This window comes from Diceros bicornis, chromosome 22 (genome assembly GCF_020826845.1).
Source record: "Diceros bicornis minor isolate mBicDic1 chromosome 22, mDicBic1.mat.cur, whole genome shotgun sequence".
Taxonomy (NCBI): domain Eukaryota; kingdom Metazoa; phylum Chordata; class Mammalia; order Perissodactyla; family Rhinocerotidae; genus Diceros; species Diceros bicornis.
The window spans coordinates 53,124,602-53,149,731 of record NC_080761.1 but is presented as its reverse complement, the minus strand read 5'-3'; the positions used below and the strand labels follow the sequence as shown (position 1 = coordinate 53,149,731).

Genomic DNA, 25,130 nt, shown 5'->3' with positions numbered 1-25,130 from the left:
CACACTAAGAGATGTTTAAAAGACTGCAAATAGCCTCTCTTGAATTCAGGACAGATTTCGCTGCTAAAAGACTTATAAAATATCTTTAATTTTCACAGCTTTTTAGATTTCAGAATTGCAGGTAAGGAATTGCGGACCTGTGCCTTCATAAAATAGGATAATATAATACATGCTATTTTTTTGGAGAAAAAGTAATCAATTTAATTGTACCTGTAACTGACTGAATAAAAAGAAACTGAAGTGAAACCAAAGGAACTGCACACTTTACATAATGTTTCTTTAACACAAGAGATATTATTTTCTAAAATGTCTTTCTAAGGTTAAAGAAAGAAGGAAAATTAATAAGAGATTGGAGTCCTTACATTGGAATCATTTCTGATGGAGATCTTCCCAACGCGTTCTCAGTTCTATTAGGCTCAAGGCCTTCCAAATATTTTGTAACATTCTGTTTGGTATCTTGAAATTTATAGATAATAGAATCTATTCACACAGAAAATGAAAAAAAAAAAAGTAATGCCCAATATATAGGAAAAGTAAAAAGAAATTAATCTGTTAGAAAATATAGTGACATGTATTTCAATATTTAAATCCTTGGGCATTACTACTAAAGACATCATGAAGCAATGAGATGCTTGCATCTATGTACAATGAACAAGTTTGGATTTAATAGGAGTCATAAGAAGAGAAGCCATTCCATTCAAAATGAAAGCAGAGGTGTGGTGGACACTGGAATGAAAACTGGTGTTAAGAAATTACAGATAAGACATTTGTATAAGTGATATAAGGAAGTGACCTTAATTGAAGTAAGAATAACATAAGTACCAGGTAGAGAAAATGAAGGCATATGCTGTTGTTGGAAATGAGCTGAGTCTTATTTTCAAGGAAGATGTTATAATAATTTTCTATGTTGTGTAATGTGATGGGATAGTGAAAGAATATCTCAGAAATCAGACACCCATCTAGATATCTCACCCACGCTGGAGCAAACATTTAGGCTCTTAAGACCTTTGAGATCTTGGAGACCATGACCTGCAAGAGTTGACGGGAAATAGAGAAAGATTTGAAAAAAAAAGCAGTCTTTAGGAGGCTACAGAGAAGTGGTGTGGCAGACGTTTGGGGACATATCAGATAAGACTAAAAGCCAACAGGAAATCTCCAAATCATTTCAATACGTAACTTTCCCAGCATAGATTTCTTATCATTGTGCTGCAAATATTTAAAAAAATTTATACAGAATGGCAATACAATATTTTTAAAATAGCTTTTATGAAATTCATTGATAGCTCTACATTTCACTTGTCTCTACTAATTTAGTAACGTATGGTTTAAAGTCTATTAAAGGGAGTCTCAAGCCTCCCTGTACACATTTGCATTTGGTTTCATTGTTTTTCCAGTAATCGAACCCACTGCTGTGAAACTCTTTCCAACTAAATACTTAGTTGGAAATGCTATAAGTAATTTAGCTCTTTACAAGAAGTGGGTATGCAAATCCTAACTGGGCCCCAAACTTTCATAACTAGATTGATTAAACTGTGTTTTGGCTTCAAACTTTTTTATTAATTTATTTATTTAAACTCAATGAACTCTTCCTGCACGTGTTGGCTAGCGGTCCATTGCTTTCGAATGTATTAGTCTCCCAGTCGGGTATTGTAAATTCAATCCTATCTTTAAATCTAATCAACTAATTACATCAAATAAAAGCAAAATTTCCAAACCAGCGCAAGCAGAAGTCTCCCCCCAGCGAGGAGTCTGGAGACTTCTCCGGAGCAGGCACATGGACTCGACTTCCGGCGGCCCCTCGAGGCTCCGCCCCTCACGTACGCCACGCCCCCTTCCGTACACAGCGCCTCCAGAGCAGGCGTCGGGCGTCGAGCGGAAGTGACTTAGGCGGCTGCCGGAGGTGTCGTTGGTGTGTTGCGCTCCTGGGCCTGAGAGTCGAGTGGGGCCTGCGCCTGGGAAGACAGCGCAATGTCGATCGAAATCGAGTCCTCGGAGTGAGTCCTGCGGTGGCGGGTGTTCGCGGAGTGGCGGGGCCGGGAGGGTGGGGGGCGGGGTGGAAGGGGCCCCGGGGGAGGCGTCCGAGAGGCTGGGGGGTGGAGCAGCATCGCCTTGCGCGCAGAGAAGCTGCTTGGATCTGGCTATCTCGGAGGCGGCCCCGTGGGAAAGTAGCGGAGCAGAAGCCCAAAGCCCCGGGGGAGGGCGCGGGGCGGGGGGAGGACGCGCATTGACTCCCGGCGCGCAGTGACTGAGCGAATTACCCATCCACTCTGGACTCCAGGCCCAAGGGGGCTTGGACTCTGAGCCTTCTTTCCCTCCCCGCCCCCCTTAAGCAGTGTGCTTCGTTTCCTCCTCTGTGCTTGCACGGCCCCTCTGCCTTCTTCCGCCCAGCACTTAGCCGGTATTGTCGCTGTCTGCCCACCCTGCCAGCCCGTGTAGGCGCCTAGGGGCTCCTTTTCATTATGGTCTCGGTGCCGAGCACACCGTAGAGGCTCCATTACTGCCTTTGGAGTGCGTGAACCACTAGCTGTTTTATCAGGCTCTGTCTGGCGCTGAAGTTTGGTTAGTGTGTGAGCTCTGTGTAGCTACAAAGGAGAGACAGAATCTGGAGATTGGGCCAGAAGAAGGGTAGATTTGGTAGGGTGGGGGACTAATGAGTGACTGAAGAAGGTCTTCAGTGAACTTCTCTAGGACTCCACCCTCCACCTTGCCCTTGCCAACACTTAATTAAATCAGCAGACAACGTTTGTGTCCTGGGTGCCAGCGAGGGAGAGGACTTGTCCTGAAGATCTGCCAGAGGAGGAAGCGAAGTTTATTCATTCAACAAATATTGAAGTCTGCTATGTACTGTTCTAGATCTTGGGGATACAGTAGTGAACAAAACAGACAACACTCCTTGCCCGTATAGAAAGTACGCTGTGATTGGGGAAGGCAAACAACAGACAAAAACAATAAGTGAAATATGAGGCTTAACAGATGGTGATAAGTGTGGTGGAGAAAAATAAAGCAAAGAAGGGTGATAGAGAGTGCTGGTGATGAAGACAACTAAGTCAGGGCGGGAGTTGGAAAAGGATCCCACGCTTTGGGGCTTGAATAACAATAGACACCGACCATTCTCCCAGCCTCGGGCTGCTGCATGCTTTTATTATCAATAATAGCTACAATTTGCTAAGTATTTTCTATGCTAGTCACACTATACGCAGTATAGTTAACCCTTTCACCAGCCCTACAGGAAAGGTATTTTTCTTAACAAATGAGGAAACAGGCATGGAGAGGTTAACTGACTTGCCCAGGGCCACAGTTAGTAACTGATGGAACTCTTATTCAAACCTCAGCCTATCTCAGAAGCTTGTAGCTCTTTATGTATTACATTGTGTTTGAAGGAAGTGAATTTGATTTTGGCCGTGTCAAAGATGAGGTCTTTGTAGAGAGGGTGTCTCATTTGGGGAGTGTAAATGGAAGTGTGCAGAGGAAGATAGTATGGTACTAGAATAGCAGGGATCTAAGCCTGGGTATCTTAAAGGGGCTGTGAGAGAAAAGATTACAGACTACAGTAATCAGTTCCCTTCTGCGGGAGTTTTTAAGAAGAGGGTGTTGTGGCTTTCCTGGCAGGAATCTATGCTCAAGAGCCACCTGCCAGCTTGAATCTTCATTTTTCCGCTTATCTCTGTTACTCGGTCAAATCCTCATCTGTAAAATGGACGTAATAGTGATACCTACTTCATAGGGTTGTTTTGAGGAGTAAATGAATCAATATGTCTCACACGCTTAGAACCGTACCTGGTATGTAGTAAACACATAGTAAACATTGGTTATTGTTTTTTGGTTATTATTTCTCCCCTGGGAAAGGGAATTGATTAAATTTCAGTCTGAAATCCCTTCCAACCAGAACAGTCTGACCCTCTGTACTAGTGCCATCCAAGAGAAATGCAGTGTGAGCCACACATACATTTAAGGAAAGAGAAGGAAAACTGTATCACAGCAGCGTACAGTGAACTTTTACAGTCTATATGAACAGATTCTTCACCAGACTTCTTGATATTAAGCCCAAGATCAAGAAATTTTAACTATATATATTTAACTATGAATAACTTACAAGTTTTCTGTCACGTGTTGAAAATGGTTGCTTATCCTCTCAATATTTGGAGATTGTCTGGGTCCTCTTTTCCTTAGAAAACTGAATCCACAATGTTTTTATTTCACTTGTTCTGAAAATTGGGTAATAAAGCTAGTGGGTAAGTGTTATTTTTGTGAATGAGGACACACAGTTTTGTTTTGCTTTTGTGTACAGTATAGCTCTACTTATTTGTGTTTAAGAAAATCTCAACTCATGTTTTTTGATTGTCGCTTTAAAAATGGAGGAAATCAACAATCATTTAGAGTATTCTGTGTCAATGACTAGATCAGGTTTAAAATATTTCACTAAAGTGTGCAACAATATAATCATAAATTAATAAGAAACTTGGCAAAATAAAAAAATCTCTGGCCTTGGAAGTAAGAGAGTCACCTTGGTACCAACTCCCTGTCTAGCTAACTGTGAGAATGGGCAAATTATTCCCCCTCTCTGAACCCCACTGCTCCTGTTTCTCAGCTGGAAGTAGGACTGGATGATCCTCAAGGTCCCTTGTAACTTAGATTCTGTGAGTTTTGGGAAAGTTGTATTCGCATGATAATGAAATGGAAAGTAGGTAGTGAGAGGAGGATGGTTGAGTAGGAGAGGTAAGCTGGAGTGGGCTTATTTTGTGGCCTCTTTGGTGAGTAAGGATCCCTGAGCCGGCTGACTTGTTTTCTTCTTTCAGTGTGATCCGTCTCATCATGCAGTACCTGAAAGAGAACAGTTTACATCGGGCGTTGGCCACGTTACAGGAAGAGACTACTGTGTCTCTGAATACCGTGGACAGCATTGAGAGTTTTGTGGCCGACATTAATAGTGGCCATTGGGATACTGTTTTACAGGCTATACAGTCTCTGAAATTGCCAGACAAAACCCTCATTGACCTCTATGAACAGGTAAGAGCGGAGGTGATGCTGATTCCCATGGGGCCTTGTGTTGTGGGCCTCCTGACTGAGGAGCATCAGTGAGCATTCCTTCAAGCACCAGAGGACTGTAACAGCCCTTAAGACTTTCACTGTCAAGGCTTGAGTACTACTTTGTATTTTTTTCTCTTCTTGGAAAAGCCAAGATTTTCCCAAATTGAAATTATTTCTTAATTGATCATGAAATGAACTATTGTGACACCAACTATTCTGACAAGAACTAGTGTACTGCACTTTAGTCCTGGCACTAACCCCCCAGAGTTAGTGCAGACTCCACAAGTTAAGGGCTCAGTCCTCCACAAGACTGCCTTTACTTGAGACACCAGCTGCACTTCTGGCCAACCAGCTACAAATTCAGGGGTCCCCACGACCCCCTCAGAATTGGTCGTTCACTAGAATGACACAGAACTCAGGAAAGCGCTATACCGATGATTACAGTTTTATTATCAAGGGTGCAGATCAGGACCAGGTAAATGAACAGACATACAAGGGTGAGGTCCAGGAGGGTCCTGAACCAGACCTTCCAATGTCTTTTCTCCTTGGAATCAGGGTGTCTCTCTCACCTGGCACATTAAAGTATTCACCAACCAGGAAGCTCCAGTGAGGTTTTTTTCAGGGATTTCATTCAATCTCCAGCTCCCTGCCCAACCTTCCCTGGAGATTGGGCTGACTCAAAGCGTCAACTCTACTCACATGGTTGGTGTTTCTGGTAACCAGCCCCTATCCTGAGCCGTCGCCTTAGCACTAACTCAGGTGTGTTGCAAGGGGCTCATGAATAACGCAGATACTCCTATCACTGGGGAAAGTCCATGGTTTTTAGAAGGTCCATGCCAGGAAACCAGGACAAATATCAAACAGATTATTATTCAACAGAACAGAGTGGACTTTCTGGAAATAAGAATGTAGTGTTGTTTGAAGTAAAAATAGGGAAGTTGGTTTGTTTCTTTACAATCCACATGAGTTTAGTAATACCCTAAAGAAAATTTTGGTAACTGAAGAAAGGTTTCTGTGGAGCCCATGGAGATATTCCTGTCTTTAGTTTTCTTCCGCGTCTGTGTTCTGAACAAGAGGCCTGAGAGGAAAGGAGATTGGTAGATAAAAATGAAGGATGGAAGTTGAAGGATTGAAGTTATAATTACTTTAGTTGTCAACCTGAAATTGCTTGTGAAAAGGAGAAGGGGCATTTCCCAATATTGGAAATCACTTCAGCAGGCCATTTCAGTCAGAAATTATACTGAAAAAAGAAATGTTCATAAGAGAATGTGTTGAGACAGCCATTTTCTTTCAATTATCCAGGTTGTTCTGGAATTGATAGAGCTCCGTGAATTGGGTGCTGCCCGGTCTCTTCTGAGACAGACTGACCCCATGATCATGTTAAAACAAACACAGCCAGAGCGGTACATTCATCTGGAGAACCTTTTGGCCAGGTCTTATTTTGATCCTCGTGAGGTATGACTGGTAATGAAAAGAAACTTGTTAACTTTGAAAACGTGCAATAATGTGATCTTTTTTTTTACCATTTTATTGGATACTTTTTGTAATTTTGATTTAATTTTTGAGAATGATACTTTTCTGTTTTTGTTTTTTGTTTTGTTTTTTTTTTTTTTGGTGAGGAAGATTGGTCCTGAGCTGACATCTGTTGCCAGTCTTCCTCTTTTTGCTGAGGAAGATTAGTCTTGAGCTAACATCCATGGCCATCTTCCTCTCTTTTGTATGTGGGGTACTGCGACAGCATGGCTTGATGAGGGGTGTGTAGGTCTGAGCCCAGGATCCGAACCTGCAAACCCCGGGCTGCTGAAGTAGAGCATGCGAACTTAACTACTACGCCACTGGGCTGGCCCCAATACTTTTCTGTTTGTTTTGTTGGTTGAAATTTGCATATGTTAAACAGAATAGTCTTGTTCAGTTTTCTGAGTATCCGAGGGTCTTCCTTCCTACACATCCCATTTTTAGAGGATTGTGTGTTGATCAGTAAAGAAGCAGAGCATTTTTTCTGATGTCATTTCCACCTTAGCCCAAGTGCTTGTCTGGCCCTGAGTGCTGCCAGACTGCTCCTGTGCTCCCTGGACATTGTGTCCCTTGCCCCTGACAATTGCAGTTTCCTCCCACTTCTTTTGGTTCTTAAAAGCTCGTGCTTTTGCTTCTCAGCTGATTATGCTTCCTGATAGAGTGTGGGGACTGATATTCTTTGATTCTTCCAAAACCTTAGTATATATGAAGTTTCATTCTTTCTCCCCAGCCTTTTACTAGAGGCTTGTCTGGATCGGGGGAGGAAGAACTTACTAGGGACCGGATAATGGGAAGTTAGAATAAACTCACAGAAACCACGAGCATAAAGGAAAAGGAGTTTAGAATACCAGGACAGGTTTTACGTTAGAGGTGGTGAACAACTTCTGGGGTGGGAGTCATTTGGTTGAAAGAAATTACCAAAGGATAGAAAAGAATCCTTGGCTCTGCAGATTTTTCAGAAACTGGAAAAACAACTCTGGCTTGACCTGATTCACTTGGTCCTTTTCAGAAATAGCAGTGTAGATTGGCTGACCTCATTTCTCTCCTAGCTCATACTTTTGAAATGCAAGTGGGTAGAATTGGGAAGTCCTTTTTAAAAACTAATCGATTTCATTAATCCCCTGTTTAACTGGGCAGTTTCTTTTCATGTTTTCCTTTTTGAATGTTTCTGCTTGGTTATTGTTGTTTTAAATAAGCACACTCTTATCTTGTAGCCGCTGCTTGGAAATGATGCTGCCCTCTCTCCTTTTTCAGGCTTACCCAGATGGAAGTAGCAAAGAGAAGAGGAGAGCAGCGATTGCCCAGGCCTTAGCTGGGGAAGTCAGCGTGGTGCCTCCGTCTCGTCTTATGGCATTGCTGGGACAGGTAATTCAAGCCTGTGGAGCTGAAATTACCGTCAGCTCCTAGAACTATTTCCTGTAGACATCGTAAGAACTGGGGATTACCTGTAGAGCTGCTCGTACCAGCAGTGGTACCATGCCACCCACATCATTCCTGGGAGAGTCACTATAGATGAGTGCTGAAGAACATGAGCTCTCAAGTCAGTTGGAATTGGGGTGACCTAGACTTGATCATTCCGTCTGGGATGGCTTCAGGGCACTGTTGATCATCATGCCAGGACACTGTTTGTGGCAAATTGGAACAGATGCTTACTCTAGTTAGAATCCAAGCTCTCTCACTTACAGGTCTGTGGTCTTGGTCATGTTACCTAACTATTCTGATCCCATTTACTCATCATGGTGTTGTAGTAAGGATTAAATGAGATAACGCACTCAAAGCATTTCCTATGTTGCCTGGAAGCTTATGAACACTCAGTAAATGATAGCAGCTGGTGGTGATTCTTTTTTTTTTAAATAGTAATATTGCTAGCATTGTCATTATAAAACTGCCTAGAGTATAGTCATGCTTCACTTAACGACAGGGATATGTTCTGAGAAATGCGTTGTTAGGGGATTTCATCAGTATGTGAACATCATAGAGTGTACTTACCTAAACCTAGATGGTACAGCCTACTACACACCTGGGCTATATGGTACTAATCTCATGGGGTCACTGTCATATATGCAGTCCGTCAAAGACTGAAACGTCGTTATGCTGTGCATGACTGTAATAGATGTTTTATAAACAGCACAGGGCACAAGTGATTAATGGAGACGTAAATAACCTCTTTGCAATAAATCTGCATTTACGAAAGGACCAAAAAGCTATTTGTTACAGGTTTGCAGTGATTCTGAGATTTAAAGTTAAGCTGCTTTTTTCTTAATTTACTTTTTATTAAAGTAATAGATGTGCATAGTTTAGTACTTCAGGGCTTATAGGGAAAAATAGTCCCATCTGCCCTCCACCTGATTCTTACTTCTGCAATCATTTCTAACTCTCCTGACGTTTGCCTCCATAGCTAAATGTCATGCTTATACTGCTATAACTTGACTTTGTTTTTCCTTTTTAGACGTTAGCTATTGACTTTCTTTTAGTGGATTATGATTTATCTCATACCTATGCCCCAGAACATGCACACATTCTTCTTTTTTCTCCAGATTTTCAGTATAGTTATCTCGCATTTCTTGGTTAAATCAGTTCAATGTTTACATTATTGTCTTTACATAAATATGGCTCAAGCCAAAGATAATTACATTTCATTTCTTACATAATTTTTATGATTCCTTGTGATAATTGCTTAATTTTGTTTTATTTTGCCTAGTTTTCTATGTACCACTTGCTAATTCAGCCTGAATCTTTCTGACAACTGTGAAAAGTCGCTTTTTCCCCCTTGCTGATACCCTCCCTGAGGCCCTTCTCTCTTGTTTCCCTCAGGGCTGGTTCTCTTGGCTCACTGCACAGTTACTGTACTGGGACTTCTTTAATCTCCATTCTGGGAATTCTCTGCCCTTATGTGGGGTCATATTTTTTTAGATCCATGTTTTCCTTCTTTTCATTGTTTAAACCCTTCTTTTCATGGAGTACTTCTAGTAACTTCCTGAGAAAAGGTAGATGGAGGTAAATTTTTGAGACTTTACTTGTGTGTGCAATATCTCTTACCTCTCTCTTTTTATTCAAGTCTTTAAAGTTTTATATTCCTCCCTACATTGGCCTTTTTTTTACTCTGAGTTCCTTTTTTTCACCTGTTTGTTTTGGTGCCCGTGTTTAGAAACTTTCCTCAAATATTTCATGATCCCTGGCTGTTGGTTCATATTTAAGAGTGAAACACTGAAAAGCTGTTTGGAAACTCAGTGTGGAGGTGGGATGGAAGGAGGAGCTTGGGAACTGATAGAATTCAACCTGGGAAGCTTGGGTGGGGATCGTCATGTGTCAGTATGTATAGATACATTCTCTTGGGCTCATTAGCTTTTCCAGAGAGTGGTCCTCTAGTTTCCTGCCTGGCGGAGGTGTGAACTATGTCCTGAAGCCAGAGGTGGGAGGATACTGGTGGGTGTGAAGGGTAGAGATCTCACCGTTTAGCATACCAGTTTGCACTGGATCCCCTGTTTTCATTGTGGCTTCTCACGCCCTTCTCCTCAGCTCTGCCTTGTTTTCCAGAGCCCAGGATCTCAACCTTTCCAGAAAATAAACCACCTGACTGCTCTTGAGGCTGGGGCAAGGCAGTCACGTGGTGCATAGCATTGGGAGAGGTCCTGGGAGCTAACTGCACTTATGTAGATTTTATTATTGCTTCTTGCCATGCCTTGTCCTTGAGTGGTATATGGTACCTCTAGTTCCTAAACCTTTTTGGAATTTGCAAGGTAGTTTGGCTTGCTTCTTGTGGCTTCTGCATCCCCACCTTGTATAATTAGGTTTCATTTTTCTCTGTTCTTCTTGGTTGCCAACAGTCCATTCACTTTTCAGCTTCTGAAATGTAACTAGCATTTCTCTTCTGCTGTCATCTCTTCTTCTATTCGCTTTGTCTTTTGGGGCATGTACCATTTTTATTCCTTTATTATCGTCACTTTAGTGGAGATTCTAGAGCGAGTGGAAATAAACTCGTGTTCCTCCACGTTTAATTGGTTAGATGTGCAGAGTAAGTGAGGCTTTAGCTCTGGGTTGTCCTTTTAAGTTTCTGGTTTGAGTGACTTAGTAAAGAATACAAGAAGAAGGGCAGACGTGTGGAGATTTGTTGAGAGGTAGAGACGGGATGGGGCACATGGTCAGTTTTGGATGTACTGATATTGAAGATCCTATGGGACGTACACGTGGAGATGTCCAGTGTAGGTGCTGGGATTTGTGAATCTGAACCTCAATCTGGGGATTTTGGCTAGAGCCATAGATTTGGAAATTACAGTAGTGGTTGATGCTGTGGATGTAAATATGATTACCCCGGGAAAGCATGTAGAATAAGAAAAGTAAAAGTTTGAGAAGGAAGCCATAGGGAACACTTAAAGTCAGCAGGGTGAACAGAGAAAGGAACAGCCAGAGAGATAAAAAGGGAAGCCGAGAGAAGAGCGTTAGAAAAGCCAAGAGAGGAGTTTCAGGAAGACAAACGGTCATCAAGGTCGAGAGCAACAGACAACATGAGGAAGTTTAGGGTCAGAAAGGAGTCTGGTTTTGGCCATTGGGATATCTGGTCTGAGATGCACTTCCTGTGGAAAGGTGAGACAGAAGATATATTGCAGCGAGTTAGGAGTGAGTTAACTGAGAAGTGAAGACAGTGAGTGTGGATGGCTCATGAAGCTTGGTTGTTGAAGGAGATAGCGGGGAGAGGAGGGCAATAGTAGCTAAAGAACAGAGGGCAAGAGAGGGGATTTTTTCCTTTTAAAGTTGGGAGTGATTTGAAACTGTTATAGACTGAGGGTAAAGAGTCAGCAGAGAGTACGCATTGATTAGAGAGAGGTCTTGAGGAGATGAAAGTTCTCTGGTCGTTGTAGTAAAACATGAAAAATAAGTGACATGAATTTTGTAAAGAAATAAAATTAGTAATGTTTAGGGACATTAAATATTTCAACTCTAATAATCATAGAAATAATTTGAAAGTTTGGTAACATTGCCAGATATAAAATATATGAAAGTTGATTACATTCCTATATATTAGCAATAGCCAGTTAGAAAATTCAGTGAAAAAGGAGCTCTTGTTTGTAGCAACAACATACAATATAAAAATTCTGGCACTAACTTCTGTGGGCAATAGATGATTGCCGTTTTTAAAAAGGGAAAAACCCTTCAAAACTTGCAAGAGAAATAAAAGATTTGAGTAAGTGGTGAAACATTGATTTTCCTGGATAAGACTGACCGTTCTTAGATTTAAGGCAATTATAATAAAGATCACAATAGGATTAGAACTATTTCACAAAAGAATTCTAGTGTTCATCTGGAAAAATAATCTTGAAAGTATGTTCATCAAAGAAATTTTGAGGGCTGGCCGCATGGCTTAGCGGTTAAGTGTGTGCGCTCCGCTACTGGAGGCCTGGGTTCAGATCCTGGGCGCGCACCGACGCACCGCTTCTCCGGCCACGATGAGGCCACGTCCCACATACAGCAACTAGAAGGATGTGCAACTGTGACATAAAACTATCTACTGGGGCTTTGGGGAAAAAAAGGAGGATTGGCAATAGATGTTAGCTCAGAGCCGGTCTTCCTCAGCAAAAAGAGGTGGATTAGCCTGGATGTTAGGTCAGGGCTGATCTTCCTTAAACAAAAAAAAAAAAAGAAATTTTGAAAAGGAAGAATATTGAGAGCATACTAGCCCTAGAAATGTTGAAGCATTTAAATGAAGGTTCATTGATTGAATCATTTTGGTACGTGGCACAAGAATATCTGTTGCAACCAGTGCAACAGCAGTGAGAAGGACTTCCTGTAAACACCAAGGTAAAGGTCAACAAATTTAATCACTTAAGAGTTTAACTTCAGATAAAAAGAAACCTATAAAACTACAATCAAAAATAGGCAGGTTGAGGGGCCGCCTGGTGGTGCAGTGGTTAAGTTCGTTGCCCTCCACTTTAGTGACCCGGGTTTGATCCTGGACGACTCGTCAAGCCATGCTATGGTGGTGACCCACATAGAAAAGAAGAAGATTGGCACAGATGTTAGCTCAGGGCTAATCTTCCTCACCAAAAAAAAAAAGAGGCAGATTGGAAAAAAATTCTTTTCAGCAGACGTAAACAACAAATACCTTGATCGCATTAAAAGCTCACAAGTTGATAAGAAAAATACTAAGACTACAACAGATAAGCGAGCAAGGAACATGAATAAATGGTAAACAGAAGAGGAAATATATCTAGTTAATAAACATGGAGAAAAGCTCAAAGGCATTAATCTGAGAACTTACTAAAGCAAGGTATAACTTTCCACTCAGTAAATTAGCAAAGCTTTTAAATGATAGGCAAAATTCTTGAGTTTTCTTGATATAACCAAAGGAGAAAGGAATAAACATTGATCATGTGCTTGTTATATAGACTTTCCATGTATTATTTTGTTTTATCCTTTCAGCAGCTCTAGGAATTAGGCTTTTTTCCTGACTTTTTTTAGGTGGTGAAATTTGGGAGTCAAAATAACAGTTGGCAAACAATCTATCCTAGGACTGTCTATCTCCCAGGTCCATGACTTTCCCCTCCCCATAATGCAGTTGTGAATGCTTTTGAAGTTGCAACTTTTTGGGAAAACAGTTTGGCAGTATATATCAAGAGCCTTAACCATTCATGTTCTTTTTTAGATATAGTAATTCCTCTTCTAGGAATCTATTCTCGGGGGGAGGGATATGCCCAAAATAGAAAAAGCCTTATGTCCAAAGATGTTTGTTGCAGCATTACTTAGATGAGTGAAAAGTTAGAAGCAATGTAAACGTCCATTAAAATATTAATTAAATAAACTGTTAAATATGCACTAGGTAGGATATATTGTACAGCCATCAAAATGATAGTCATGTCAAAGCATGATCTGATGATAGGTGAAAACAAGAGAATATAAAATTTTACATATAATTACAGCTACATTAAACGTATGTAATGGGAAAAATATTAGAAGGTAAATATATAAAATTCTAATAGTGGCTGTCCTTGAATGTGGGAACTATGGGAGATTTCTGTTTTCCGAATTTTCTTTATAATAAAAGAGTGACACATATAAGAAAATGGGTGTGGAAAGATGGACTCTTGGCTCTCAGAGTCCCCTTTGACCCTGAGACCAGCCTGTGTTCCCAGGACACGTAGAGTAGCACGGATTATGTTGTGTTTGACCCTGAGACCAGCCTGTGTTCCCAGGACACGTAGAGTAGCACGGATTATGTTGTGTTTGACCCTGAGACCAGCCTGTGTTCCCAGGACACGTAGAGTAGCACGGATTATGTTGTGTTTGACCCTGAGACCAGCCTGTGTTCCCAGGACACGTAGAGTAGCACGGATTATGTTGTGTTTGACCCTGAGACCAGCCTGTGTTCCCAGGACACGTAGAGTAGCACGGATTATGTTGTGTTTGAATGGCCAAAGATGGTAGGGTCTGGCTGGCTCACAGTTTCCTGTGAACCTCATCCTTTGGGGCTTGGCTTTGTCTGAGCAATCAGGACCAGATCTTAAAAGCCCCTGGGTGGATTACTGTACGTTTCTTTTCGCATAGGCGCTGAAGTGGCAGCAGCACCAGGGCTTGCTTCCTCCTGGCATGACCATAGATTTGTTCCGAGGCAAAGCAGCTGTTAAAGATGTGGAAGAGGAAAAGTTTCCTACACAGCTGAGCAGGCATATTAAGGTAGGATCCTTCGACGTGTCGGTCGGTAATCGTTTGTTGAGGACTGAACATGTGCTTGCTCAGCCAGCCCCTGTGCCAGGAGCTTGGGTTGGGGAGCGGAACTCATTCTCCAGCTCTGACAGCGTTCGGGGTTGCTGCTGGTGACCACTAGGCTCCTCCCGTGGCCTGGCAGTGGCTCACCTCACGTGTATAACCAAGTGGACATACAGTTGACTTCTGTCCCCTCGTCTGCCCTTGCACTTCCTTCCACGGGGCCTACATTTGGAAGAACAGTTGGTTAGCTCTTTGGTTAAGCCTGGGACTTACTGTGAACTCTGTATATTTGTCCTGTTCGACATGTGTGTTTTTGCCTCTACATGTCAGGCAAAGTACCAAGTGTGGATCGTAAAGTGGGTTTGTGTGGTGTTTGAGGAAGATAATTTCCTCATCTTATGACTGGTTCTTGTTTCTTTTTTTTAAAATCTGAGACTTTTTTTTTTTATAATTTTATTTTTTTTTCCCCCAAAGCCCCAGTAGATAGTTGTATGTCATAGCTGCACATCCTTCTAGTTGCTGTATGTGGGACGCGGCCTCAGTGTGGCCGGACAAGCGGTGCATCGGTGCGCGCCCGGGATCCGAACCCGGGCTGCCAGCAGCAGAGCGCACGCACTTAACTGCTAAGCCACGGGGCCGGCCCAGAAAATCTGAGACTTTTCTAGAAAACAGCACAATTAGTAATTGCTGCAGTTCCCAGAATTACAAGTATTTGCTCCTTTGGCATCTCCTTTATGTTACAGTCTCTCTCTGGGTTTGTGCTGTAATTGAATTTATGGATTTTAAAATATTTCATATTCCTCAAATCTTTCAATTTGGCTTAGTGTTTTGAATTTGTCTTTTCTGGATTATATGTTCTGACTCGCATGTAAAGATATTTTTGAGCAGCACCTTTACTTACCCTGGCTGAAGCTCTGAGACAGAGAAATCCATTATAATTATGCTGCTGGGCTACGATTTTCTGTTATAAACACTTTCCTTTTTTGGCATTTAAAGTGGAATTCATAATAGAGCTTTTCTCTGTTCTCATCTGTCTCGTTTTCTCATCTGTTATTGGAAGCATCATTGCTGGTAAATGCTCAGGATACATTTCCCAAGCAAACAGTCTATCAGCTTTAACTAGGTCTCCTAGAGTTAGCCACATGTTATCAATTGATTAAATGAAGGTCATAAAAAGAAACAGTGATGAAAAACTTGTTTACAAAATAGTGTAGGAACAGACATTTATTTTGAAAAAATGAATTTTCTCCCCCAGATACACAACAGGAACATATGCCGTATTAAGTTGAGTGTGAAAGTCATGCTAACAGTGGCTGATTCTGGTAAAAACTTACTATTTGAGTTAACTGGATTATTTGTTCGAAGTCCCATGCTAAAATAGTTTTTTTTGCTTTTCTTTGGAAATATCAACTTCACATTAAAAAAAAACTAGTTTCAACTGAGCTTAGACATAAAACCAGTCAGAGAAAATATATCCACCATCTCCCTGTGTCCAGGTACAAAAACGCCCTTCTAATATTCCATAATATAGGCTAGCTATGACTTTATGCTAGGGCAGGGTTTCTCAGAAGGTTAAGATGGGAATTGTTTTAAGGCCACTAGATAAAAATGCATCTGTTTCATGTTTCATTTGAAACAGTTTGGTCAGAAATCACATGTGGAGTGTGCTCGATTTTCTCCAGATGGTCAGTATCTGGTCACTGGGTCCGTTGATGGATTCATTGAAGTATGGAACTTTACGACTGGAAAAATCAGGAAGGTAAAGCATTTAAAAAAATTAACTTTTCTAGTGGGAGAATTATCTATTATTGTTTTTTAATTACCTGTTATTTTTATAATTTAAATTTATTTTTTGAATGGGTAATATGTACATTTTAAAAAATAGAAAAATTATTCAGTAAAGAGTCTTGCTCCCACCCTTGTCTCTCAGCTGCTCAGTTGCCTTCCTTGGTCCAGCCAGAGTTACCAGTTTCTTATGTAACCTTCCTAGAATATTCTTTTTATATGTAAGCAATTACTTTGTTTCAGTCTAACCTAATTGTAGTACTAATTGTGTTTCTCATATTATGAATGAAGTTATGAAAAGCCGCCAGTATTTCCTGTTCCTTGAAGTCTGTTCATATCCTTTGCCCATTTTTCTTTTAAATTGTTTCTTACTGATTGGTAGGAGCTCTTTATAGTTTGAGGAAATCAACCTTTGTAATATGTATTGCAAACATTTTTTTTTTTTTTTTGTGAGGAGGATCAGCCCTGAGCTAACATCCAATGCCAATCCTCCTCTTTTTTTTGCTGAGGAAGATTGGCCCTGGGCTAATAACATCTAGGCCCATCTTCCTCCACTTTATATGGGACGCCACCACAGCATGCATGGCTTGACAAGCAGTGTGGCGCTGCGCACCCGGGATCTGAACTGGCGAACCCCGGGCCGTCGCAGCAGAGCATGTGACCCAACCGCTTATGCCACCAGGCTGGCCCCTGCAAACATTTTTCAGTTTTGATGTTTGTCTTTTGACTTTGATAGATAGACTTAAAAATTTTTTGTATCATCATATTTATCCATCTTTTCTCCCACAATTTCTTCTAGTACTTTTATGTTTAATTTTGGATCCATCTGAAATTTGTTTAGGGGGATAAAGTTGGTGTAGATCCAACTTAATTTTTTTCCAAGTAGCTATTTATTGACAATCCACTAATTTAAAATGTAATTTCCACCCCCCCCCCCAAGTCCCAGTAGATAGTTGTGCACGCCCAGGATCCGAGCCCGGGTCCCCAGCAGTGGAGCGCACGCACTTAACCGCTAAGCCACGGGGCCGGCCCTAAAATGTAATCTTTATCATAGAGTACTAAATTCTACTCCATGGGTAGTGGATTTATGAATGATTTTCACTTTCTATTTTATGTATTTCTATATAGTTTGCTTTTTTTAAAACCGTGAAGCAGTCTCACTTTAGAAAAATAAAGATACTTCAGTTTGAACAATAATGGATGATAAAAAATATCACAAATAAATAGTTTAGTCAATACATGGTTTTAGGAAAAGTAGCTGACAATTTGGAAAAAGCATTGGTTTCTCACATCATACCCCTAAAATAAATACAGATTTATTAAAGATGTGCAGTATGAAACTGTAGAGAAGTTTTGCTTAGAAAAGATTAGTAAGCAAAAGATGAAGAGTATTGTGTTGGCATTTTTGACAGTATTAATTTGAATTGTGTAGAATTATTCCCAGCATTGTCAGCTGTTCATTAAGAACACGTGTGCATGGCACGTCCTTTGCTTTGGAGCTGAAGAGGAGGCACAATCCATTATTCTGCTGTTAGTGAGTTTGCAGAGACCTGGGGTAACTTGTGTTATTTTGATAACTGCTTATCATTGTTTCCTTTAGGATCTTAAGTACCAGGCCCAGGATAACTTTATGATGATGGATGATGCTGTCCTCTGCATGTGCTTCAGCAGAGATACAGAAATGTTAGCAACTGGGGCCCAAGACGGAAAAATCAAGGTGTGGATTAGAGGCATGAACTCTTGGATGTAGATGTTCTGGGAGTTCTGTGTGAGGCATGAGCTCTTGGATGTAGATGTTCTGGGAGTTCTGTGTGAGGCATGAGCTCTTGGATGTGGATGTTCTGGGAGTTCTGTGTGAGGCATGAGCTCTTGGATGTGGATGTTCTGGGAGTTCTGTGTGAGGCATGAGCTCTTGGATGTGGATGTTCTAGGAGTTCTGTGTGAGGCATGAGCTCTTGGATGTGGATGTTCTGGGAGTTCTGTGTGAGGCATGAGTTCTTGGATGTGGATGTTCTGGGAGTTCTGTGTGAGGCATGAGCTCTTGGATGTAGATGTTCTGGGAGTTCTGTGTGAGGTGGTGTCTTAACACGTGATATTCAGCAGCTGCTCTTTATGGAGCATCACCCTTATGCTTGTCACTTTACTTTTTCTTGTTAATCCTAATAATCACTCTGCCTAGGGAGGCCCAATCATTCGTGTAAGGTCACACAGTTGGTAAGTGATAGGTCTGGGACGTCAGTCCAGATCTGCTCATGCCCTTTCTGCTGGACCACCCTGGCTCCCTTGTATGATGTTTTGTACTTTGGTTTTTTAGGGAATGGGATGATCTGCAGCTGATTGTCTGTGGCGTGTATTTAATTGCTGGTAAAACACCCTGGGCTCGATAAAATACAGAAATGGTCTCTGCTAAGTGAACTTAGAGTCTAAATTTTTGTGTTAATAATTTACAAGGAAAAAATTTTGAGTTTCTAAGGATTCAAGTTATCGTTGTACTCCGTGAACCAGACATACCATATTCAGCCATTAGCGTGCATTTTTAATACTGTTTTAGTACATTACTGAGCATTGCCTCTTGCTTGGCTTTGTGGGCTAGAGTGGAACACTCAGTTTACAAGTTTTACTATTTTTTTTAATAAAGGTATGGAAAATTCAGAGTGGACAGTGTTTAAGGAGATTTGAAAGGGCCCACAGTAAAGGTGTCACCTGCCTAAGCTTCTCTAAGGACAGCAGTCAGATCCTTAGTGCCTCTTTTGACCAGACCATTAGGTAAGTAAGACTCCCCAGACTGCCCTCATTTGGCTTTGAGGTGGTGCAGCCCCGGGGGAGGGACTGGGGATTCCTCATGCTTTCCCTAGGATGCTCTTATATGGAGAGAGAGGGTTTGTGAGACCTCATTTCCCCAAAGGACAGCTGACACAGTGCTGTCTTGTCCATTTGAGTCTGTACCCAGAAGAGAGATTAGAAAGGGATTATAGCAGTGTTTCATGTTTCTCAAAGTGTGGTCTGTGGACCCACCTGCATCGGAATCACCTTAGAGGGCGTGTTACAAATACAGATTCCTGGGACCCAGCCGAGACCTAGAAGTCTGTCCTTGCACAGAAGGTTGTGGTAGTATTGGCATATTTTCTTCCAGTCTCAATGCAAAGCTTTTGTTTTCGTTTTGTTTGTTTGACATAATGAAAATCATACTGCATACATAATTGCATAGCCCTCTTTCTTCACTTAGTATTATAACATGAGCTTCTATAATTCATCTAAAATGCATTCAGTACTTGGTCCCAGCCATAATATATAGAATATTAATTGTTCTTTCCATTTGTTTTTATTTGTGACAGAATTCATGGTTTAAAATCTGGGAAAACCCTGAAGGAATTTCGTGGTCATTCCTCCTTTGTTAATGAAGCAACGTTTACCCAAGATGGACATTATATTATCAGTGCATCCTCTGATGGCACTGTGAAGGTTAAGTATTTGCTGCTGGTTTATTTTGGGGTGTCTGTTTCATTTTTGCCTAGCCCTGGGGGTCTAGTGTTTAAGATTCAGTGCTCTCACCACCGTGGCCCAGGTTTGTTTCCCAGTCAGGGAACCACACCACCTGTCTGTTGGTTGTTATACTGTGGTGGCTGCGTGTCTACCAGTATTGCACATACAGCAGAGTCGCCCATGGTGGAGAGATTTCAGTGGAGCTTCCAGACTAGACAGACTAGGAAGAAGGACTTAGCCACCCACTTCCGAAAAATTGGCCATGAAAACCTAGGGATAGCAGCAGAGCATTGTCTGATGTAGCACCGGAAAGTGAGAGGATGGCACAGAAAGACCGGGCAGGGTTCTGCTCTGCTGTGCACAGGGTCACTAGGAGGCAGAATTGGCTCCGTGGCACTAACAACAATTCTGTTTTTGCCGCTTGAGGAGTTTTCAGTGGTGATAATTGTGGGTAAACCTCTTTACCAGCTCTTTAGCCATAACTGAGGTGAGTCTGTGGCAGTAGTAATATTCTGTGGGTAATTCCTATTGGCCTAGGGACCTCAAATCTCAAACCTACGAAGTTGAAGCACACAAACACAAACACAAACACAGACACCTACAAGTCAGACCACCCTCTGAGATTGCTTGTTTTCGCTTGGGAGTTGAACCAGAAACCTGAAGGTGGGAGGTGTAATCTTCCTTGGGATGGATGGGGAAATACACAGAGCTCGTAGTACTGTAGTCGTCGGATTTGCCTTCTTTGTTCTATGTGTGTATGGGCCTCACAACCTGTAAAATGCCATCGAGAAGTGGCTTGTCTAGGCCTCTTTGTTTTGTGGTCTTATCTTTATAGTTCTGCAATGATTGGGGTAAAGCATGTCACTGACCTTTTGGACAGAAGACACTAGAAGCCTTAGAATTCTTGATTCTTGAAATGTTCATTTCTCTCTTAGACAGCTGGGCTTTAGAGAGGAGAATGGGGCAGATGAGATGTTTATTAGGAAAATAAACACCGGGGCATCTAGTGGGGTAACTGTTTCCTCCTGTTTATAGGTGTTTATTCAGCATCTATTTAGTGCTAAGCTCTGTTGAAGGCACAGAACAAACACAGCATAGTCCATGCCTCTGAGGCTTTTTTTCGTCGTCATGTCAGTGGTGTCCTGATCATGCCAGGCAATATTTGGTCCATCCCTTCTCTAAGCACATCTCAGATTTCAACCACTGTGATGTCTGGCTTAACCTCTTCATTCCTAACAGAGCAGAAGGGCAAGGTGAAAAGCATTATGGGGGAGAACTCTTACCAGAATTGGCTTGGAGGAGGTAATACAAGTGGCCAGGAGTTGGCTTCCACTTCGTGGGTCCTCGTGTGTATGTTAACATTGTGACTTCTGTTCAGTGGTTCTCAGTACAAGCTGTACACGAGAATCATTTGTGGAGCATTTTGAAAACACACAAGCCTATGTCCCACCAAATCAGAATCTCAGGACAGGGTCCCAAGCAGGTACATCTAAAAGCCCTATTTGATTTTGGTGGCTTTCTGGTTATTTATGACAGTAGCAGTGTTGACACATAGCTAATTTTAAAGATAGGTAGCTCCTCAGCCAAAGAAAATTTTGTAGGAAAAGATCATAGATTTTAAAAGGTTTTTATTATTTAGCTTTGTGATTTTTGTTTATACCAATTCATCAGCAAACAGATGATGAGTGCTTACTCTGTATATGGCAGTGCTAGGTATTTGGAATGAGAATCAAGGAAAAAGCTTTTTTTCTGAGTCAATTTTATTCTTTCTTTCTTATTAACCTAATTTAAAATTTTTTAAACCCCAAAACTTTAGAAATTGTTATACCCCCCCAAAATGTTTATGCCTTAAATTTTTGTGTCGTAGATCTGGAACATGAAGACCACAGAATGTTCAAATACCTTTAAATCCCTGGGCAGCACTGCAGGGACAGACATCACTGTCAACAGTGTGATCTTGCTTCCTAAAAACCCAGAGCACTTTGTGGTTTGCAACAGATCAAACACGGTGGTCATCATGAACATGCAGGGGCAGGTGAGTGCTCAGAAGGCGCCTGCACGGGCCCCGTGGGCTGTTCCTTCCCAAATCAGTGTGTCTCCGTCCTGGCCCCTCCAGTAACTGAATATGGGTTCACCACTCCAAAAAATATATACACTGTACTTGTTTTTCAGACACTTACTTAAATTATATGTCTACAGAACATCTCTTCGGTGTCTCAAAAGTTACCTCCTTTCTCTAGGGTGTTTGTATATCACGCTCTTTCTTTTGCATCCTTTGGATAAATGAGGCTCTGATCTGTCTTTAAGCTGCCTTCAGAACCCCATTGAAGATTGTAAGTTAACAATCCTTGTCTGAGTGAGGGAGATGCATTCAGACTTACTAACTTGGGACATCTCCTAGCTACCCCTTGATCTAAGTTTGGACTCCAGTAGGAGAAGGGCAGTGGTGTCTTTATGATGTGTATTGTAATCAGGACACCTGTGTGGTTCCCAAGGCACCTCACTTTTGTAGCACCAGGGACATGAGGAGCATCAAGGTTGAGATCTCAAGCCCTGGGAATGTGGTGTGATGCTACTGCAGAGTTGGCTTGGGCACCTGGGGATCCTGCTGAGCATGGAGACGACCCAGGGGCTGGTGTGTGGAGATCTCTCTCCACTGCTTGAGTCCCTGTAACTGAGAAATCAGTAGTTGAGAACACGTGGTTGAGATGGCTGGTCTGCAGTATCTGTTGGGCCACTGCATCACAGCCATAGCTGCCCACTTCCTAGTGTTCTACTTGACTTAACCACCCCCACCCCCAACCCCTGGCAACCACTGATCTGTTTTCCATTATTTTCTCATTTTGAGAATGGTATATAAATGGAATCACAACCTTTTAACCTCTTGAGATTGGTTTCTCTGACCTTGATTTATGATGATTTTAATGGTAAATAGAGCAAGCAAAGTCTTGGAGACAGAGTTCCATGCTGCATGGAGACGATTACACAGAGGAGACTGGGGTGCTTGAGTCCACAGAGCACTGGGAACTGTGCTGTACTGGATTAGAAAATTGTTCTATGTGTGGTGATGAATTGGCTTCAGGGTGAAATGGCTCCATAGACTAAAAAGCAGGAGCAGGATTGGTGACTTGGGACTTGTAAATTCTACATTTCTGTCCACCGCTGACTTTAGATTTAGATAGCTTATCTGTTGAATATTTCCCAGGCAAGAGGATTTAGCATGTGGTGAACGAAATTGGTCATCTAATTATAAATGACAGTAAACCAAAATGTGAAATAACAACATAAAGATGCCAGTTTAAACGGCTGTACTAGAACTGCTGCTAATCCAGATGTTTTGTTTTTGCCTTGGGCCGTGGTGTGATGTAGATTGTCAGAAGCTTCAGCTCTGGTAAGAGAGAAGGTGGTGACTTCGTGTGCTGTGCCCTCTCCCCCCGTGGCGAGTGGATCTACTGTGTGGGGGAGGACTTTGTGCTCTACTGTTTCAGCACAGTCACTGGCAAGCTGGAGAGAACCTTGACGGTGAGTATTACTGACCATGCTGTCTGAGGAAATGACGTTCATGCTGGTGTCTTTCTGAACTTGGAGGGAAGCCTTTTCCAGACTGCTATTGGTCTGAACTTCGGGATAAAAAATGTAAAAATTTTATCACTAAATAAAATAAAGGGCCCACAAGTAAATTGTATGGAATTACCTCCTCTATCAGGAAAAGTCATCCTTCACTGAGCTCTCAGTTTCAAGTGGATAGGATGGGTGTACATAGAGCAGAGAGGAAGGAAGGGAACATGCCTGTCTAGCCAGCTAGATTAGCCGGATCTTCCCCGGGGTCACTGGAGAGTGATAGATATAGCCAGTTCTTTCCGTGTCCTTTCGAAGGCAAATTCCTTAACATCCTGTCAAACTGATGTGACGTTTTTAAGCAGCTCTATGTCGAAAGAGTCAGTACAAGGAGTAGTTAATACCAGCTGCTGTAACAAACAATTCCCAAATCTCCGTGGCTTAACACCATGAGAGTTTATTTCTTATTATGGCACAACATGATATGAGTTGGAGAGTCCTCCTCCATCTTTTAGTTGTGCCATTTGGAATATGTGGCCTACAAGATCTCAGGAGGAGAAAAGAGAGCTGGAGGGCTATGCTGGCTGTTGTAAAGACCCACATCTGGAAGTGGCTTATATTACTTGGTTCCTCATTGTTTTTTCGTTAGAGTTTAGTCACATGGCCACAGCCCAAATGCAAGGGGGCAGGGAAAATGTAGTCTTGTCTGTCCGGGAAGAAGTAGTACAGTGAACATATAACAAATTATTTACATGCCCATGTTAGAGGATAATCTCGTCTTGAATTATTCTGGAGTGACTTTTGGTCCACGTGCCCTGTGAAGCCTCCAGTACAGATCCAAGACGTGAACAAAACCAGATGAGGTGGAGCGTGTCGTCTAGCTGAGGGGCCTGGACAGTACAGGTTCACCGAGTTGCAGGAATTGTGTAGTCTCAGCCCTTCTTGGCCTGGCATTTATGAAGCAGAGATGATGACTAACATCAGTGGTAGTGCAAAAGTGATTTGGGACAAAGTTTTATTCACACATCCTGAAAAACAGTACAAAACTGTGGACAGCAGTGTGACAGCCTCATTCATGTCTCTGGTTTGTGTGCTTGCTTAGCCCTCTGGGAGGCTGTGGAAGCTTCCTACCCACTGAGCCCTGGAAGCCTCTTCAGTGCTTAGTTGTAGACCTGACTGCCCTAACCCCATGCCTTTCCTGTTCCAGGTTCACGAGAAGGATGTGATTGGCATCGCACACCACCCTCATCAGAACCTGATTGCTACCTACAGTGAAGATGGACTCCTGAAGCTCTGGAAACCCTAATTTTGACTTTTCTTTTTAACGTATCTTGAGAGCATGTACTTAAATGAAGACATAGTCATGTGTTGCTATTTTTTTTTTAGGCCAGCTTTCTAAGCAGATTGTCTGAATTAGGCACAAGAATAATTTTGTGAAAATTCATGTTTAAGTAGCAGTTACCCTTTTTTATATTTTGTAAAGGTATTCATTTCTCTGTTTCTAATTGGGGCAGTCACTTAATGTTTTCAATAATCTTCTACCTGGAGAGTGAAATACTGATGTTTCTAGAAAAAAATTGTACTCCTTTGATTATTTGAAATGCTGATTAAAATGTGCCTCCTTCAGTAAAACTTGTAAATAAGGAACTATCCCATATTCAGTAGCTGTTTACTGGTTTTTTTTTTAGATGTTAATAAACTTGACACCTTTCTGGAGGCTTTGTTTTTAAATGTGAATAAGTCCTCATCTAGTTAACATATTTACTTAGAATCAGGTGAGGGGGTGGGACACAGTGATTATCCCTGACTCTCTAGTTCAGCGGGAGGTCAGTTCCAGGGTGGAAGGACAGACTGTGAAAAAGCCCTCACCCGTCCACTCCTTCTTAGCAGTGCCTTCACACGTGTTTTGGCCGACTCCAGGGACTATCACCTGCATCTTCTGAATAGAACTAGTTGCAGGATCCATCATGAGAATTCAGTTTTGGCATCTCCCTTAGGTGAAGGAGGGTTTGGAATTGAAAATGTGCTATTGTTCTGAAGAAAAATTAGAAAAGGACCTG

The 25,130-nt window shown here is 41.9% G+C and overlaps 1 protein-coding gene across 1 annotated transcript; it reads left to right on the top strand.

Moving 5' to 3' along the window:
• The first annotated feature begins 1,892 nt into the window (after positions 1-1,892).
• On the top strand, positions 1,893-24,786 carry SMU1 (SMU1 DNA replication regulator and spliceosomal factor). The gene is made up of 12 exons (XM_058565959.1): positions 1,893-1,994; positions 4,797-5,007; positions 6,331-6,483; positions 7,798-7,908; positions 14,083-14,211; positions 15,884-16,003; positions 17,630-17,746; positions 18,668-18,795; positions 19,365-19,491; positions 21,380-21,547; positions 22,882-23,034; positions 24,278-24,786. The coding sequence occupies exons 1-12, from the start codon at positions 1,969-1,971 to the stop codon at positions 24,374-24,376; spliced, it is 1,542 nt and encodes a 513-aa protein (XP_058421942.1). The 5' UTR covers positions 1,893-1,968; the 3' UTR covers positions 24,377-24,786.
• Positions 24,787-25,130: the final 344 nt, after the last annotated feature.

Coding starts and splice junctions, on each gene's coding strand:
- SMU1 (XM_058565959.1), top strand. CDS start 1,969: ATGTCGATCGAAATCGAGTCCTCGGA. Junction 18,796..19,364: donor TCTTTTGACCAGACCATTAG/GTAAGTAAGACT, acceptor TATTTGTGACAG/AATTCATGGTTTAAAATCTG. Junction 23,035..24,277: donor AGCTGGAGAGAACCTTGACG/GTGAGTATTACT, acceptor TTCCTGTTCCAG/GTTCACGAGAAGGATGTGAT.